The sequence below is a fragment of the Puma concolor genome, chromosome B1 (assembly GCF_028749965.1).
Source record: "Puma concolor isolate L17-30 chromosome B1, mPumCon1.1.hap2, whole genome shotgun sequence".
Taxonomy (NCBI): Eukaryota; Metazoa; Chordata; class Mammalia; order Carnivora; family Felidae; genus Puma; species Puma concolor.
In genome coordinates this window covers 195,478,921-195,498,358 of record NC_141670.1, presented here as the reverse complement: position 1 = coordinate 195,498,358, position 19,438 = coordinate 195,478,921, and the positions used below count along the sequence as shown (strand labels likewise).

Below are 19,438 nucleotides of genomic sequence, written 5' to 3'. Positions count from 1 at the left end.
AAGCAAACCCAAACCAAAAACCATGGGAGGTTTACAGAATATTTAGGAATCGGTTCAAAGAGTAAATTTCTAAAGCAGAAAATCCGGGAGGCTGTCAGCTTTCAAAAGCATCTCACAAGCGCTGCCGGAGATAAGCTCTGCAAGCGGAGGAGGCAAACACACTGATCTCCAATATGGAAAGAAGGCAACAACGTTACACAACTACTGACGTGATCTGGAAACAGTACTGGAGACCACAAAGTCACTGTGTTCGTGTCAGCATCCTGATTACCCTGACAAATATCCTTCTCCCCGCTTTGTGGGGGAAGAATTCAACAGAACTAAGAGACTAGGAAGACAGCAACTTTCTTAGAGAAAAGAGACTGGCATACAGGAATATAAGAATAAGGGAACAGAAAAAAACCCCACAATCGAATTCTTTATTGGTCTTTTGAATTTCCTTTTATCCCTTTGAAAAATAAAGTCAGACTGAAGGAAAGAGCACTTTTTGCTTGCTGAAAAAGTTGGAACATAACACAGCCACTGGTGAAGACAAATCAACCTTTAATGGAAGTAGAGAATGTTGGAAGAAAACGTATGAGAAGGCAGAATTTGGCTATTTCTAAATAGTAATTCTGTAAAAACAAATGTATTTTTCTATTCTTCAAAAATTAAAGAGGTCCTAGGCATAATATTAACAATAGCTTTGTTAATGTACTTTTCTTATCCTAGTTCAAGTTTTAAACACTTCAACTTTGGTGCTTTTAAAAATAATGCCCCAAAAGACACTGTTTTCTAAATTGTTCCAAGAGATTATAAATTGGAATGCACGCTAATGGAAGTACAAACTACTCAATTTGGATAAGGCATACTTAAGGTACTAAAACAGTAAGGTAGTATTTTCATATTCTGTGTAATCTGGCCTACATTCACACAGAACACTGAAAGTTGCTGAAGTTCTATTACACAATTTTAACTGCATTTCATGTTAGTTACATATATATGTATACATGTATATAATATTTATTAGAGAGAGCATAAAATGTAATTTTTTAGTTGGTCCACATTGCAGAAATAGCAAGGGTTTGCACTGGGAAACTTAACGGAGTCATGCATGTAGGGTAACGCGCTGCCCTCTAGTGTCATTTTAGCTCTAAAACCTTGAAAATAGAACACTTTTTATTTGATTTTGAAATGTTACTCAAATTAATTTACACTGAAAGTATTTTAAAGTAATACACAAAAGCAATCATCTCTACTTTATGTGCTAAGAAAAATCTTCAAATATCTAGTAAAGGTCGGCTCCAGGGACCATCAGCCACTCACAACAAAGCCAACGGGAGGAGAGGAACGAAAATGTGCCAGCTCTCTGCAACACCTCTTTTAGTTTTCAGAACATACACTGAAAGACTACTCTCGTGCTATTTTGGTGTCCTGCTTCCCCCAAGTGACAAGAAACACTAGAAATGACACAGTTCTAGATGCCTGCACAATAATAACAAGATGGGTCTTCAAACAGAACCTAAAAAAGGCCTTCGGGAAAACACTGACAAATCTCCACTGCCACTCATTCCGTGAACCTCCACTGTGTGCTAACATACCCGAGGAAGGACCCACTCTAGAAGGAAGAGAGTCTTTAAGTTGTATTTCCCTCTACTGTTTTATCTCATCACATGCCAACGGCCATACGGAACACACTATGTCTTTGAAAGCCATTCACTTAAAGATGGCTGGAACATGAACTTCCCTCACATTGCTGATCAGAGAAAAACTAAAAAGCTAATTCAGCTCACGGTGTAGACGTGAACATCTCTACATGGCATTAGTTATTTTATGTCAGGTAGCTTCACCTGGCTCTATCTGAATTTCTGTGTGTCCATCCTGGCTATGCGGTCCACATGAAGACTTATATTCAGTAATGTTTCATTAGATACTTTTTTCTGGTCTTCTGAAAACTAAAATAACCATAATTTTACTGAGCCCCCGATAGTGATAAAAGGAAAAAAGCTATATGAGATTAGGCTTTGCTGATGTTAAAATACCATGCTATAAATGTCTTCAAAAAGGTCTGCTAATAAGAATGAAGCATTAAAAATTCTCCCAAAGGTGTAAAGAATGAACCTGAATTCTGAAAGCTGATGATCAAATTTCTAAAAAGAATCTTCCATTTGTAACACAATTCTCTCGTTCTGGTAGGTAGGGTTACAGAATGTCAAGCATCACATATAAGTGATGCAATCTTAATTTTTATCATTGTTTTACTCCATGTAATGTGGCAAAGGATTTTTACTCTTTCCACAACATGGTCATCATAACCAATAAATTCTTCCCACTTATACTGGAATGATTTCTTCCTTATTGGAACTGATTAAGGTTCATTTCTAAACGGACTACATGTGTTATTCAGTGCTTACTAAGTATGAAGTATATGCCCATTTACTACTTTAAAAGAGAATCTTCCATGACTTTAGACATTAAAAAAAAAAAATCAACACACAATTCTGTATATCGACCATTAATTTTGTACCTCAGCTTCCATGGTTAAGTTACTGATAATTTTATTAATCATATTTTTATATATCATGGAATCACTACCTAATTTATAGTTAAATGAAATTTATTATTATTGTCCACTTCAGTGTCTTAAAACTTTTTCAGAATGAAATGTGTTTAGAAAAGGAATCCATGTGAGAAACGTCACTTGGGCAACTCTGCTAAGAACCATAAAATGATGTTATAGAGAACGACTCCATAGAGTGGAGACATGTTGGTGTATCTGTACAAAAAGAGAAATCTGTAAAACCCAAACTTCTAACCTCAATAAAGCATTAAGATCCATGTAAGCTTAACATTTTCATCTGACTGTTCCTAGTTTTGGTAAAGAAGAAAGGAAAGAAACTAGTATTTGTTCTGATCTACTATGAACCAGGCATCATGCTGGGTATTCTCTGTATGCCTCCCAATCTTTGTGGTAAAAGATGCTGGGCTCTCAACATCCCCTTTCTACCGTGATGTGGAAACAGGGTTAGAGAACAGAGAAGTTAGTTCCCCACATCTCACCAGTTAATCAACGTTGGGTTGGGCTGCGCTTTCCCACTAGGACAATGCTCTCCGAGAGTTCCCCCCTCTCACAAATTGGAGGGAGAATCAACAGGAGTCAGCAACTAAGGCTCCACAGCCACTAAGACAGTGATTCTTAAATGAGAGGATGAGGAAGCCCTGAAGTAAGAGCTCCTGAGGAGATCCTGGTAACTGCCAGCCCAGAACCCAGTTCTCACCCTACAAATGATGCCCAGGAAGTCAAGGGACTTCAAGAACCCAAAGGTACTGGGCAAGGTAGCAAGAGTGGCCACAAGGTCCTTGGCTCTCAGCCCCCAGGCCTTCCCACTCTCCTATGTAGCCATCTGCGTTATTATTACTGCACGAGCTGAAGCAAATTTCTAGTTCAAAACCACTTGGAAAAAAAGCGTGCACGAAAAAAGTACAAATATTATATAAACACATTATATAATATTCATTAATAAGACAAACAGAATTAGTTAATGCATTAAGGGCCAAAGTATAAATGAAAACTGTATGAATTATCCCTATTCTGCAAAATCTATCCAAGTGATTATTTACTTTAACAACTACAAGTAGTAAAATACCACTTTTATAAGTAGCAAAAATAATTTAAACATTTAAAATAGCTCACGATCTTAAACTTACCTTAAGCCATAGCAAGGCAGAGTGAAGAGCCTGAATAGTGCCAGGAAAACTCTTAAAGGAAGCAGGGTGAACACATACAGAAATGCATCCAGGCACAGAAAGATTCCAAAAACCATGAGCTGGATTTTAAAAGGAGAGAAGAAAACAAAAAAAAAAAAAACAAAAAAAAAAAAAAAACAAAAAACAAAACATAAATATTCTCTAAACAACTGTAGACGAAAATTTCAAATGAGGAATTTCTAAACTCGGTCGGAGATTCGGTACTCATAACTCAGCTATGCGAATAACAAGTAAATCATTGTACATGTGCCACATTTAATGATGAATCCCTTTTCAAAGTGCAGGTTTGTAGTTCTCCCCACAGAGCCTTTGGTGTACCACCTGGAGAAGTCAATTACTCAAAAGACAATCTGCTCCGACCATGACTATGAAACACCTGATGTGCACCTCTTCAGACTTTAAAGATACTGTTGAAAATCTTTCAGATAAAGTCTTTAACTTTACTCTTTCTGATTTTGCTGTCTCCTGTTTATCAGAGTGCTTCGTGGATGGGGAAAGACTAGGACATATACTGGGCTCAAACACTGTCTTTTTTTTTTTTTTTTTTATGTTTATTTTTGAGGGAGATTGAGTGCAAGTGGGAGCGGGGCAGAGAGAGGGTGGGGACACAGGATCCGAGGTGGGCTCCATGCTGACAGCTCAAACTCACGGACTGTGAGATTATGACCTGAGCCGAAGTAGGACACTTCACCAACTGAGCCACCCAGGTGCCCCTAAAATACTGTCTTTATGTCACAAATGTGTAAAGGGATTACTAATTCTAACACAATTTCACATGCACTCAAATTTGTTGTACTTAGAAGGCATTATATTTTTAAGTTTTTTTAATTTATTTTGAGAGAGAGGGACTAACAGCACAAGAGGGGGAGGGGCACAGAGGTGGGGAGACAAAATCCCAAGCAGGCACCTCGATGCCAGCATAGAGCCCCATGTGGGGCTCGATCCCATGAACTGTAAGATCATGCCCTGAGCCTAGATCAAGAGTCAGATGCTTAACTGACTGAGCCACCCAGGTGTCCCAGAAGGCACTATTCTTTTTTTTTTTTTTTTTTAACATTTATTTATTTTGAGAGACAGAGATAGAGCACGAGGTGGGGGGAAGGGCAGAGAGAGAGAGGGAGACACAGAATCCCAAGCAGGCTCCAGGCTCCGAGCTGTCAGCACGGAGCCCGACACGGGGCTCGAATTCACGAACCACAAGATCACGACCTGAGCCGAAGTCGGACACAACTGACTGAACCACCCAGGCGCCCTAGAAGGCATTATTCTTAATTGGAGGAGTAGCTGCTAACGTTTGCATCTCTTCCTCTTTCTTGTTCCCTTGCCACATCCTTCCTATTTTTTAGTAATGTTATGCATTTGTCCTGTTAAATGCATGACATATTTTGTAGGAAGGTGGAGTTTTTTGATGGCTTGGAGAAGTAGCCACACCTAGGAGACCAAACTCTGCTCTTGTAGGAGCGGTGACTTTCTGGGTCTGACACACAAGCACGGTGAGATCCCAATGTCCTCACACGTTAACACTCCATGAAACCTGAGGTAATGAACTATCCTATGTAAATACATTAAGTAGTTTAAAATTCACAATGTTATGGGCAGAACTGTGTCCTCCCCAAATTCCTATGTTGAAGCCCTAACGCCCAGGACCTCAGAAGGTGACCATGTTTGGAGGCAGGTTCTTTATATTTAAAGAGGTAATTCAGTTAACATAAAGTCATTACAGTGAGTCCTGATCCGGTATGACTGGTGTCCTTATTAGATGCGGAAATCTGGACACAGACACAGACAGAGGAAAGATGATACAAATACACAGGGAGAAGACATCATTTTGTAAGCCAAGGACAGAGGCCTCAGAAGAAATGCACCCTGCGGACACACAACCTGATCTCGACTTCTAGCCTTTAGAACTGTGGGGAAATAAAATTCCTGTTGTTTAAGCCCCCCCCCTGCCCCCCAGGTCTGTGGTGCTCTCGTAAAGAAGCCCTAGCAAACCTTTAAAAGAAGAAAGGACACATTAATGTTTTGCAAAATGTCTCAAAAGAATATATACATATACGGACGAGGTTTCTTAATCAGAATACAGACACCCTAACAGCTGTTCTGTTTTTTTAAAACAATGTAGGCTCACTACGAACACCGAGGGGAGGACAGAGTCATGTGCTGCGAACCACGTTCCAGGGTTCCCTCCGTGGCAGCTGGTCCGTCAGGTGTCCTGTCTGCCAGCACTGACCTGCATCTGCTTCCTGGTTTCACGTGCAAAGGAGTGTTGTAGGAGACTGAGCACGGTCCACGTAAAGCTCGTGGCCCTTATTTACTGCTCTCTCGTCACCAAGAAGCCTTTCTCTGTTTCCTGGTGGACCGTTGGTTGCCCTCCAAAGGCAGAAACTACTAGAAGCCTGCACATCCCAGAAGGTAATTTCGGTGTGCATGCAACTCAGGAGACGGCACGCTGGGCAGGAGACTAAGTGGTCGTCTTTCTCGTGACCTTACACTGGGGAGGAGCACGTTACTCATTCATCCAACACCCACTAAGCTGTGAATATGGGCCACGTAACGAGCTCAGCCCGCCAGGCGTGACACCAGGATACGATTTCTGCCCTCACTACACTTATTCAATTTTAGCACACAGACACCCACAGAGACTGCTGCTACAACAGAACCAAGTTTACTAGGAACAGGGGAGCCCTGGAGAGAGAATGGCGGAACCAACTTGGGGAGATGCAGGAAACACTCCAGGGGAGACCCTTAAAGACGTGTGAGAAGATGAGGGCTACTGCCACATGGAGAGGATACATTGGGCAGAAGTCAGGGCGGGGAGGGGAGGGGGAAGAAGTTTCCAGAGGGAGGAAGCAGAGCAAGGGCACAGAGGAGGAAAGAAATTATGAAGACTGTAACTTTCTCTTAAAGAATAAAAGTGCAGTCACCTAGGGGCGCCTGGGTGGCTCAGGTCTTGATCTCACGGTCTGTGAGCTCGGGCCCCGCCTCGGGCTCTGTGCTGACAGCTCAGGGCCTGGAGCCTGCTTCAGATTCTATGTCTCCCTCTCTCTCTGCCCCTCCCCCACATGCACTCTGTCTCTCTCTCTCAGCCTCTCAAAAATAAAGAAAACTAATTTAAAAAATTAAAAAATAAAAAAAGTGCAGCCACCTCTCTCTGGCTTAGAGGAATTAGTATTCACAATTGTTCACGGTGAGCAAGAGTATCAGAGGTCTACTGGCCTTTCTCTTTGGATTTTATTTTGTTTTGTTTGTTTATATATTTTAATGTTTATTTATTTTTGAGAGAGAGAGCACAAGCAGAAGAGGGGCAGACAGAGAGGGAACACAGAATCTGAAGCAGGGTCCAGGCTCTGAGCTGCCAGCACAGAGCCTGACGTGGGGCCTGAACCCAGGAACTGCGAGATCGTGACCTGAGCTGAAGTTGGACCTTTAGCCGGCTGAGCCACCCAGGTGCCCCTCTCTTTGCATTTTAAACCAGCCCAGCAAACCAAGCGGGCAAGCAATAATGTCACACAGCATGCTAACCGTGGACTGTCTGGAGCTGTCGACATAAACAGACTGCAACAGAAAAATGGAAGGAGGGCAAGTGGCTGCGGTCTAAGGAAATTTCAGCTGGGTGGGGAGAAAGTACTCATGTAGTGAGAACACACAATGCACAAGAAAAGCAACACAAATGCCTTTCAGGGTTTGGAAATGTGGGAGAGTGGACTCAACTACCGTCCCTGCTGTTTGGAGGTTGCACTTTCTCAGAGAGCAAAGATTCTTTTAAATTCCTTACGAGAAAACTTCCTAATAAACAGGATGTGATCCTAAAACCATTCATCCTCGAAGGAGGTAAAGCCAGCATGCGAGGTGCTGCGTGAGCCTGGAGCCCCGCGGGACACTCACCGCATGGGTATTTCTCAGCTAATTCACGCGGCCACTCCGGAGTTTGGGGGGGCTGGACAGCAACGTCACCCGTGCTCACACCAGCCAGCCACAGTGGTAAGAGCCTGCTACTTCATCCTCCTGACAGCTCTTTGAGGTAGTTATTACCATCCCTACTGGCCACTTGAGGAAACCCCACTTCTGGAAGCTGAATGCTTGCCCAAGGCTGCGGGTCAGAGTAAAAGAACTGGCGTTCAAGCCCGAGTCGTCCTGACCCAAGGCCCTACACGCTCTGGTCGAAGCAGTTTGAGCAGAGCCAAAAGAACTTACGCCCTGTTTTCACTAGACCTATGGATTAACACGGTTTTCTTGGTGCTAACTTTTCTTCTGCTAACTTACCTAGTGTCATTAAAAAATGCAAATAAGACATTTAATGACTCGAACTTATAAAAGGCAAATAAATTTCACATATTGAGATTTATAGCTAACTTTGAAAACACGTTACTAAGAATTAAAAGCAGTGGGTGTGGTATATATTAGGAAGGGAATGATGTGTACTTTCACACCTTCAGTTACTTTGCATGGCATCTTGGTAAAATAGGCCCTTCCGATTTCCTCTCTCTTTGGACCCAGAGTGATCAAGCAGTCTGAAGCAACGCCTAACGAAAATCCCTCCGAAATATCCAAGGTATGACTGTAGTGGAATCGGTGTCATGTACCACGCTCTGTTTCCCTTTTGAGAAACACAAAAGCCTCCTGCCCTCCTTTAAATGCCACTTGCAGACTCAAAACAAAACAAAACAAAACAAAACAAAACAAAACAACAACAAAAAACCCCACTACGTTCTAACTGAAATTAAACAGCACAAGGCTTTCTGACTGTGCCTCTTTTTACAGCCCGGGTGCAAATCTGTCCCACCAGCTAGCAGTCATGCCTTGTGCACTGGACCCTCGCTGGGCTCACCCATTTCTCCGTCGTCCTCGCCCTCTGCAGCACCGCCACCCCAGGCTCAGCACGCTTTACCGTCTTGTGGATTTGGATCTCATTTCATGCCCATCTCACCTTTACAGGGCAGCCCTTAGAATGAATACATCACCTCTTCACACTGACCACTACATAAATAACAAAGAGCAGAAAATGAAAATACGGCAAAGAACCAAAGCATGATGACAATATTCCGAGAAGAGATCAGACACTGGAATTGTTTTGTTTTTTGGTTTTTTTTTTTGGCTTTTGCTTTTCCATTCTGTGCATTTGCCCAGGGAAAGAAGACAAAACGCTATACATGGTCTTGTGTGAAACATTCTCAGGGCTAACATTCTTTGAGTTATTCCTCCTTTCCTCTTAATCAAACAAATATTGAACAGCTCTCATGTGGCAGAGACTGTGATAGCTGAATCAAATATATGACCACTATTTTAAGGTCGGTCTTAAAAAAAAAGTCAAGTCTTGTAAAGGAGCAAATTGCCCAAAGAAGAGCAACCAAACTCTGACCAGGATCCACCAGTAGAAACACTGTTATGATTCACTGCACACATATTCATATAATGCAAAAGCCCAAAAGAAAAGTTTTGCCAAAGTAAGATTCACTTTTATTCCATAAGATACAGGCTGATATCCTCTACTTCCCTTTTATAACGCAGTACTGGTCTCCCTGAATTCCCAACCCGCTGAAGGATGGTAATGCACTCTCTGAAACAAAAGTACCTACAGGGATAGGCTGGTTGGAACTCAGTTCCCTTCATGGACAGACACAGGGGCAGTGAAGACAGTTCAAAGTGGCTACAGGTAGTTTGGCAGAGAGTTTCGGGGAAAGCTGGGAAGCTCTTTGTACAAAAATGAATGAAAAGCACTGAGACAAATTGCAGATATTCACTTTGAAAAGATCTTTTTTTTTTAAAAGCTTACTTAAATTTGAGAGAGGCAGACAGACAGAGCAAGCAGGGGAAGGACAGAGAGAGAGAAGGAGAGAATCCCAAGCAGGCTCCGTGCTGTCGGCGCGGAGCCCAACGTGGGGCTAGAACTCACAAACCGTGAGATCATGACCTGAGCTGAAACCAAGAGTCAGACACTGAACTGACTGAGCCACCCAGATGCCCCAATTTGAAAATACCTCTTAAAATTCATTCTCAAAGTAGAGACTTATTAAAATTTACATGGAAATAGATTTTGAAATAATCTGCTGGATTAATGAGGTAGCTCTTACAAATCTGTAGAATAAAAAACCTGTAAGTAGACATAATCAATGGACAGAAATGTTAGCTGGCCTTTCTGTCTCGCAGGAGCTCCTGTCTGGAAGGACTTCGGAAGCCTTCTCCCGGTACTGTGCGGTGCATCTGGGTTCTATGCACAGGGCCTCAGTCCATGCCCCGCTCTGCTCTGAGAGGCGAGAACCACCACCCTCACCCCCTGCTCTGTGCTGAGACTCGGGAGCTGGCCTGGTCTGTGAGCAGGAGAGGCAGGGCCAGACTTCAGTCCACCTGCAGAACACGGAACTTTGAAAACGGAAACACTGTTTCTATTAATGACCCCTGTTACTCATCCTCCAGACTCAACCTTGCTACTGGATTTGGCCTTATACAAATTTTCCTAAAAAAAAAAAAAAAAAAAAAAAAGATTTAACAGAGTTTTTAAGATCTCAACTTGAGTGTTAAGAAAACTACAAAATGGCAGAGATTCTGTAACACTATGTATTGGTCAACAAACCGCCACATGCTAGTGAAAACGTATACAACCAGCTCTTCCCACGTTCGTTTTCAACCTACTACTATTGCCCTTCATTGTTTGAAAAATACTCACCTCAAAAGAAGTAAACAGAAGTGCCAATCTCCACGGAGAATGGAGCACGGTTTCTTAACCTTTTTAGAATCTGTCCCCTTTTGACAAAAATCTCCTGCCTTCCTTTTTAAATTGCAAAGTAAATAAACTTCTATGGCTAACACTAAAATAGCACATTCTGGAATACGCCTCTCTGAATGACACAAACCACCTTGTGGCAATTCGGAACAGCATCTCCTCCACCACAACCACCGCACGGCACCCGCACCCGCAGGTGGAGGGTGGCTGGCCTGGACTCTTAGCTGGAAAGGAGGAAGATGGGAAGCGGTGTTTCCCTTTTCTTCCCTGGTCTCACAATTTATAGAGCTCCGGGTCTCCTCCTGCAAGAGCGGAGACCGTATCTGGCTTAATTCTACACTGGGGATAGAAGGTCATCAGGAAGGACACGTTCCTCAGGGAGTTCACAATCGAGTGAGCCGGACGCAGGCCAGGTAGGAAGTGCTGGCGAATGATGTGCTCTGGGAACACTGCAAAGAGATTAGGTCTGTGCAGGGTGGGCACGTGTGGGAGTGGCGCTGGGGAACGTACACCCAGGGGAGGGAGGAACAGAGTCAGCAAGGATCTCCCACAGGGGAGACATGACGGGCACTAGATTTTGGCAGGCACGGCAGGAAGGAACAGAATTTTGGAGAAAGAGAAGGGCACGCCCGGGTGCAGTGTGAGTAGGAGCCTGCATGGCCAGGATGTAATCACTCTACAAGAGGGACAGAACCCATCTCCAGTAATCACTAAGGAGCACATACCTTTATCCTACATTCCAGAAGTTCTCAACGAACCCACATGCAGGAATCCATTATGAGAAGAATGGATTATCATTCTTAGGAGAATGAGTTGTCAACTGAAAAAGTTTACAAATGACTGACTTTGAAAGCAATTACTGCTTCAAGGTCATCCCTATAATAACTTTTATTCACCTGAATTAAAAAATTCACACCCCCCCCCCCCCCCCCCCCCCGGGAAGTCTGCACTCCAGGGGAAGGCCGACAATGGGATTACCACCGTGAACCTGGGACCTTCATGTCAAGCAGCATTACATATGCATATGTAACCATGGAAAACAAAGTAATTTTGATGAAAGCCTTCATAATAATCAGAATCTACACCTGACATATATTTTAACACGAGGAATACATTTCTTAAGAGGTAAATGAACTGAAGGTTTTCATTTGTAAAAAGACTACACGTGGAAAGGTCTTGGATTTTCTTGCCTCTCTTTAAGTCACGTTGAATATTGTTACATTCTAAGCCCTCGACCCACATTAACTTGTTTACTCCTCACAACAGCCCTTGAGGCAGGGACCATGACTTGGCATCTGCAAAAACAAACAAGGCTGCAACGCACAAGGGAGAGTCATGCTAAGGAACAGGTCTTAGCAGCTGCTGCCGGCTGGTCCTAACACCGTACCACTTCCTGGCTCCAATCTACTTTCTTAGGGAGGGATCAGCAGCGTTGCAGCAGGCTGAGAGAAGCCGAGGGGACAGGTAAGGAGAATGACAGTCTCAATGAGAGATCACAAGGCCTGATCCGACCCAATGGAAAGAGACAGGAAGGGAGAGATTTAAAATTGTTTCTAAAGCCAATGTGAAGAAATAAGTTACTGTTTCGAAAAGATCAACAGAGCCCCACACTGCCAACTTCACAAGTTGTCTTTTAACTACATCAGTGAACTGGGCAGAAGCGTGAAGTCTTTGGCTGGTTATCTAGAACTCTTGGATGCGTCCCCTATGCCCAATAGGTAGCAGGGCCTGAGAGGCCCTGGATGCCTGGTGCTCCCCCACTGCCTCCGAGCCCCACTTCTGGAGGGGCTGCTGGCTGTCCTCAAAGAGAGTCAAAAAAGGTAAGACCGTTGCAGAAGGAGTGAGGGACTGCCGTCACCACCACCCCAATCAGGGGCAACAAGCCTCAGACTGAACCACAGGGGCACCAGCCTAGGCTGCCGAGGTGCTGGATTCTGACAACTGTGGATCCCGCGGCTTTCCTGCTTCTTAGCAGTCTCGTGGTGGGGAGTCTGAGTCAGGTCGTGTACAAACGAGAGCTGCATCACGAGTAGAACTTAGTGGGGTGATTCCCCAAACACACTTCCATGAAATTAGAAACTGAGCAGGATGTCCAAGAAATCGCTGCCATAAACATGGGTCTGGGTAAGTACTCTCTATCCGTTTCACCATGAAACCCCAGGACTATTCTGTTGACATAAAGATCACACAAATGGCTGTGACATTTTCTTAATGTTTCTGAACACTCACACTGAGAAACAACGAAAAGGCTTTATGTGATATTCTGAGTAAGTTCGTAGTTTTGAAAACAACGTGTTAAATTATTTTTTCTAAATGTTACACCCCTAGACCCTCCAAAAAGCAGAACTAAGTTCCTCCATTAGATTAGTAAAATTTCCTTTTCTGTGAATCTTTCCATTTGCTCCTGTTTCCTCTGTTCCTCATATGCAAACCCATTCAGAGTCACGGACTCTCGGGACACCCTAGTCCAACCCCCTGATCTTTGACAAAGAAAGTCAAAGTCACAGGAGGTTCAACACCTTGATCAGGCCACTCGGCTGTCACCTGCAGATCTGAGAAGAAAAGTTAACATTACTGAATTCTGACCCCAAATTATCCCGCGTGACACTACTCTTTCTCACTTTCAATCACAGCAATAGCCTATGTGGAAAAACAACAATATTCTGTACCCACAGCTGACAAATTTAAAGCCTAGAAGAATTTACTAGATTTTTAAGACAACTAAGTAGTTCAAGACCAAGCAGTTGAGTTCTCTTTTTTTTTTAAATGTTATTAAATAACTATAATGTACAAAGGATGGTAACAATGAAATAAAGGACTGCCAAAAAGCACAGAATTACCAAAGAATGGTCAAAAATACACTTTTATTTTAGTTCTACTTTTCATGACAGGCAAAGTCACATAAACATATGTAGCCAAAGGAGGAAGTAATTTTGGTAAAAGACTTTGTAATGGTCACAACCTACACCTGACGTGCATTCAACACAAGGACTACATTCCTTAAGAGGGAACACAAATAATCAATCTATTTGGCTCTGAAGGAAGATGATGTACGTGGATCTGGGGCTCCTTTTGCTTCTCTCATTGCCAATCCACGTTGAACACCGCTCTCTGGTTTTCAGCCGCAGAGCTCTGGCCGGTGGCCGACCCAACCGCCATTCTCCATCCGCCTCTCCCTTCCTTGGAAGACCTGTCGCCCCCCTCTCCTTTCGGAGGGTAATACAGAGGCAACGCCTGAGGCTGCGGCTGCCATCTTTCTACTAAAAGGCAACAAGCACGAGGACCAGAAGCCAATTTGCCAACGGTGGCAGAATGGAGACACAGAAAGGACCCGGGCTGGCTTCATTAGTCGGCTGGAGCCATTGAGATCTTTCCTCCAGACTCCTCAAAAGTTTTTTTGAGATGTGTCCAAGCCTCTGTTAGGTGGTCTACCACACATATAGGTAAAAGTATTCCTGAGAAACCCTCCCAAAGCTAGCTTCCACTGCTGAGTCTGACCACTCACAGTTCCCTGGGTCCGGCCTACCCTCCCAGTATCCCTCCTGTCCCTAATGACTTCCCACCTCTGGATCTTCCTACATACCCACCCATACCCCCCAGCCCTAAAATGCACGTGCAAAATCCACCTCCTTTTCTCATCACCTTGCCATTACCTTCACAGGTCTGGGGTGGAGGGCTGTGCTTCTGCCGTCAGTGTGCCTGAACACAGCACTCAAAACACACTGAGAAAACTGATAAATCAGTGAACAAGTGACCTGTATCTCTTTAAATTAGCATTTAAATATTATTAAGGAATCTTAAAGAATACTTTTGTGAGCATTTCCTTATTAGTTCCTGCAGTTTGGGATTCACACAGATGAATCCTTGTCCCAGGGCTAATTTTGTATGTGGTACAGGATAAATTGCTCCCAGGGGGTCCAAGTGCAGCACAGACACCAGCCAAGATCGCCATGTCAGGGCACACGAAGAAAATGGGACTTTATGAGAACATGTATCACATGTGGCTGTGGGGGAGATTTAATGCTAATTCACTTAAAGTGCCTAGGACAGTGCCTGGCACCCAATTCTTATTTGATAACCACTATCTGCTTTATTATTTTTATAAAAATTTTTTTTTAACATTTATTTATTTTTGAGACAGAGAGAGACAGAGCATGAACAGGGGAGGGGCAGAGAGAGGGAGACACAGAATCTGAAACAGGCTCCAGGCTCTGAGCTGTCAGCACAGAGCCCGACGCGGGGCTCGAACTCACGGACAGTGAGATCATGACCTGAGCCGAAGTCGGACGCTTAACTGACCGAGCCACCCAGGCACCCCTATCTGCTTTATTATTAACACAGAAACAGCTGCCAGAGGTGGGATGTAAGTGGCCAAGTCAAGGGGGGGCTATGGAGCAGTGAGCACTTACCCACTAGGAATTTTCTAAGAAACTGGTGACCCTGCCCTGATTTCACAAGGCTTCTGGTTAAAGCCGTGTGGTACGACCTAACCATAAACTCCAGTCATGTGCCTGCTGAGGCCAGACTCTAGAGGGCCTGACAGAAAATGTCAGGGTGATGGGATGTGTTACCTCTTTTGGCCATCAGCTAAATCCCTCATGAAAAAGACATGCTTTACTCTAAGACAGCCTGGTTACAAAGACAGAGGGAAGGAAACAGTTCTCTCCCACAGGCTCCTTCTGCTTGTGGTCAGCAATCCAAGAAGGCAGAGAGTCAGAAAATCATGCCCTTTGCTGGGTCAGAAAAGTCAAATTTAGCAGCAAATGAAGTAGGAAGATTAAAAGTATCATATAAGATCAGAGTGGGACATGGGGAAACCATGGACACCAGACATCTCCCGGTATCTATATATACCCTACCGTACAGGGGGCCCAAGTAGACAGCAACCCCTACTGTGAGGCGACATCCGTTGGAATGCAACCTGAAGATAAGAAAAGTTTCAAAATGTCTCTTGTTCTCCTAAGGCAGGGCATTCCCCAACTTGCTGAAGTGAGGGCTGTAAACCAGTTTAAAACACTTACATAGGGGATACCACACAATTAATATACAGATGAGAAAAATGAGGCAAATGGACAGAAGTAAATTGGCCTCACAGCTAATAAATGGTGGAGTCAAGATGCAAATCCAGGGAGGCTGGCTTTAGAGTTCGTGCCCTTGACCACTGCACTATCCTGCCTCTCAGTTCAGAACGCAGACGAAGTGTAGTTCAGTGTCCCCCACTGTATAAAGAGAAAAACGCAGCCCCCACACAGACGTGCCTATGGTAACAGAACCAGGACAAGAACCCAAGGGGTGTGTGGGCACAGGGGGAAGGAGTTTGTGGCAGAAAAAAAAGAAATGCTCCCCAAAGCGAACGAAACACTCTAAAATTTTATCCCCTTACATCAGAATGAGAAGTTCAAATGTGAAAAAAGTGCCAACCACTAGAAATACGATTTTACATATATAAGCGATTCACCTTTTCTGAATATCAAGTGTAATGGGTTTATCCACTGATAAGATTACACAAAAATTCTGGGATTTTTTTTTTATATTAAGTAAAAAGGTTCAGTAAGAGATATTGAGTTGACCTTTCTCTTGACTTGAAAGTATAAACATTAATTAAGTGTTTTATAGCATGTGCAACCCTTGTAGAAGCAAAATGCTCTTTAATTATCAAGTTTCTCATCCTGAAAAGGTTGGTGAAAATATCACAGCATTTACCAGAACACAAGAAAAAAAAATGTATAAAGTGTTAACTATCAGAAGTGTTCTGTATCAGGGAAAGGTATTACATATTAGGTAGTACGTATCAGACAATGAATTTATTGACATGAATGTCTAGAAAGCCCCCCCAACTCTTGTAATAAAAGCCTGAAGTGAAACCCTACCCATAAAATAAAGGCCTCTGAGACACCAGAGGGAACTCGCACTGTTACGAGAGATATTTATGCCGATGATTAAACTGAAATCGAATTCTGCTTCCCTCTACATTTCACTTACTCTGAGATGTTAAGAAGAAACTTCTCTAAACCGAAAAACGCACATCCTTTTGTACATCTGAGGCAATAAAGCTTCTGAAGTGTTGTTCTAAGAGACTAAATCAAATTTTCCTAAATAGGCCTCAAGCAAAAGTCTCTGTGATGGGAAACAGGGCTAGAAAATTTCTACAGTCGTGCACGAGCAGTGTTAATTCAACTTTCCAGACGTTACACATCTTACGTGCACACAAATAAAACCAAGTTTCATGAGAAAATACCCTCCTATAGGCAACAGACACTGATGCTTTTCTATTCTTTTCTTTAGAAACAAGTCCTAATTGATTGCAACCTACCACGTGGGTTAGCCAACCCGTCAGCGGTCCCTTCATGCACCATGGTGTGTAAAACACTGGTTTATACTGAAGTCCTACCAAGACCTGAGGGCATTTGCCCTGGAAGACAACAGTCACAATAAGAAATGTGAAATGCTTGCAAGTTTCTGCGAGAAATCTACTGAGAAACTGCTTGGCATCTCAACAGGGCTGGTAAAGGAGAGAGAAGGACGTGTGCATTGAACCTGCCTCTGATGAGCTAATAATCATGAGGGCTGTTACTGCTGCTCACCGTTTCTGCTACAGGAGGGGTAATAAAAGGGGTCAGACACACACTTCTTGCTTTGAAGCGACCCCCTGGGCGTGTCTACAGTTTGGCTGCGGATTGCAGGCAAATCTCTCCCCAGAGAAAAATGGGAATTCACAACCATTCAGACAGGTGGAAGAAGAACTTTCCCTCGAAGAGACCAGGTAGATAAACCTTGACCACGGCCGACACTGTCCTGGACGAGGAAACAGGCACAGGCTGACCATCTCTCCAACTGCCTCTGCGGTGTCTTCACACTCCCCTGCCTTGGCTTATCGTTGGAAGGAAAAAGTGAGCTCAGAAAACAAAGACATAATGATAATGCCTACAATTATAATTATTATAAATATAATATTTATATGTTTACATTTAATAATAATAATTACTAGTATTATTATTGGCAAGCAGAAGAAACGTTACCCCCCATCCCTGGCCAAAATCTTAAACAAATTCCAATGTGCAAAATCAAGGTGCTGTTGCCCTGGGGACGCAGTGGTGCACAGCACACCCCACCCTCCTCCGTCTCACCCACCGGGCCCCATGACTCCCTGGAAAAGCAGCCACACTATCATAACTGGGCATCAGGATCCCGACCACAGGCAACAACCGTCTCACTGTCTCGACTGCTCTCTCTCCGGTCTGCGCTCGCTCCCACCGCTCCCCGCCCGAACACAGAACTCCCTAAAATGTCAGCCTGCCACGCGCCACCAAGAACCCAGGTGAAGCAACGCTTCTCAAACTGTCACGTGACATCTGACTCCCTTCCCTCTACCACACTGATGGATTGTCAGAAATAAAAGACCATCAGCCAAGCCAGCGGGGTCCTCACTTCTCACCGTCGACCGCACCTCATTATAGAACACTCTGGTCAAGCTAACCAACAAAACTCTTCTGAAAGCCACTCCGCCAGAAAATATGATTCTAAGGAAGTGATCAGACCATTGGTAAGTTCTACGTTACCATGAAAGTATGAAACTGTATTCCAATAAAGCTGAAGCTGAATTATTTCTTAATCCTTTCTTTCTAGCAAGAAATCTTGGAAGTGCCCAGACTTACCAACTGAAGCAACACAGAGGAAAAAGAGAGGCCTTCCTGTCACATCTGACTGGTCTTCACGGACTCGAGACACAATCAAGGGAAGGCGGTGTGCACGCATTCAGTGCTGTTGTGGCTGTGCCCACCCCAGGATGTGAGGTTTTGTGTGGCAATGATGAAATGAATCGTCTTTTTCTTTGAAGAGACTGGCATATGTGTTTTTAAATATGAGGGCTTTCTGAGAAACTGAAACCTTTAAAAGGGCTGAAATTAAGTAATTTCCCAGGCCCAATGGGAAAAATGCTGCTCCTACTACAATAAAACTGATGGGAGCTAAGGAGTGGGTGGAAATGAATTCCCCAGAAGTGATCTGGATGGGACACAAGTGGAAATATGGTTAAGTTTAATATGTAGCAAAGTAAAGAAACACTGAATCTTACTTACACTAAAAATAGAAGTTTTAAAGCCTCTTCCTACATGGGAATTCCTACTCCCCAATATATTTAATTACCTATGATCGCATTATTCCCGATATTTAAAAAACTCAACTCAAGGTATTCACGGTTTATTTTCATATAATTAACATGTTGACATAACTTTCAAAATGATGTCTAGTAAAAGAAAAAAAAAATAGTACCTTTTCCAATTCTCTTGGTATTCGCATACAAGTGTATACTCTTTCTCTTCTTTCTGTATACTTGGCCTCATTATGTTCAAGGAAGTACCCTCTTGTTAGTTCAGCACTGAGGAACCTCAACAATGAAAGCTCTACAGGAAAAGAAAATGACACAAAATAAAAAGAACAGTATTTATCAAGAAACTTATATGCTAGCTGGGGTCACAGATAATACATATATAAAACAAAAAGAGAATAAAAAAAATCTATAATTCTGTGCCCAGAACTGAACAGCTACATACAAACAATCAGTAAAAATTGTTGACAATTGCTACTCTGTGTGGTACAAAGGGAAAACGCCACAGACATATATAAGGAATGATTACTGTTAATCAGAATAGTTAGAAAAGTGTCTGTAAGAGCCCAGTCCTGGGTCTTATAGGTGATATAGGACCTGGACTGATGGACAGAAGGGAGGTAAAATGAATCGAGAGCAAGTATATATAAAATGAATACTATATACATATATATACGTATGTATGTATGTATACACACACATACACACATATATGACTCTACATATGCTATAAGGGAGTCAAGTCACCTAAACAGGCATTGATCCAGTGCAAAAACCATCCCCGGGGGAACTACACTGATATCAGTGCACCTTCTTCCTTCTTCTTCAGCCCTGGAGATCCTGCAAAAGTATCTAAATAATGC

At 43.2% G+C, this 19,438-nt stretch overlaps 1 protein-coding gene across 2 annotated transcripts in view; it reads right to left on the bottom strand.

Moving 5' to 3' along the window:
• Nucleotides 1-19,438, bottom strand: part of TAPT1 (transmembrane anterior posterior transformation 1) — a 69,101-nt gene that overhangs the window by 37,633 nt on the left and 12,030 nt on the right. For both annotated transcript variants that reach the window (XR_015250566.1, XM_086705388.1), the window contains exons 2-3: nt 18,740-18,870; nt 3,688-3,806 (exon numbers count right to left, since the gene is read on the bottom strand). Coding sequence is in view for 1 of the 2 variants with exons in the window: in XM_086705388.1 (XP_086561514.1) it covers nt 3,688-3,806; nt 18,740-18,870 (250 nt within the window). In the remaining variant the exon portion in view is untranslated. The remainder of the gene's footprint in view (nt 1-3,687; nt 3,807-18,739; nt 18,871-19,438) is intronic.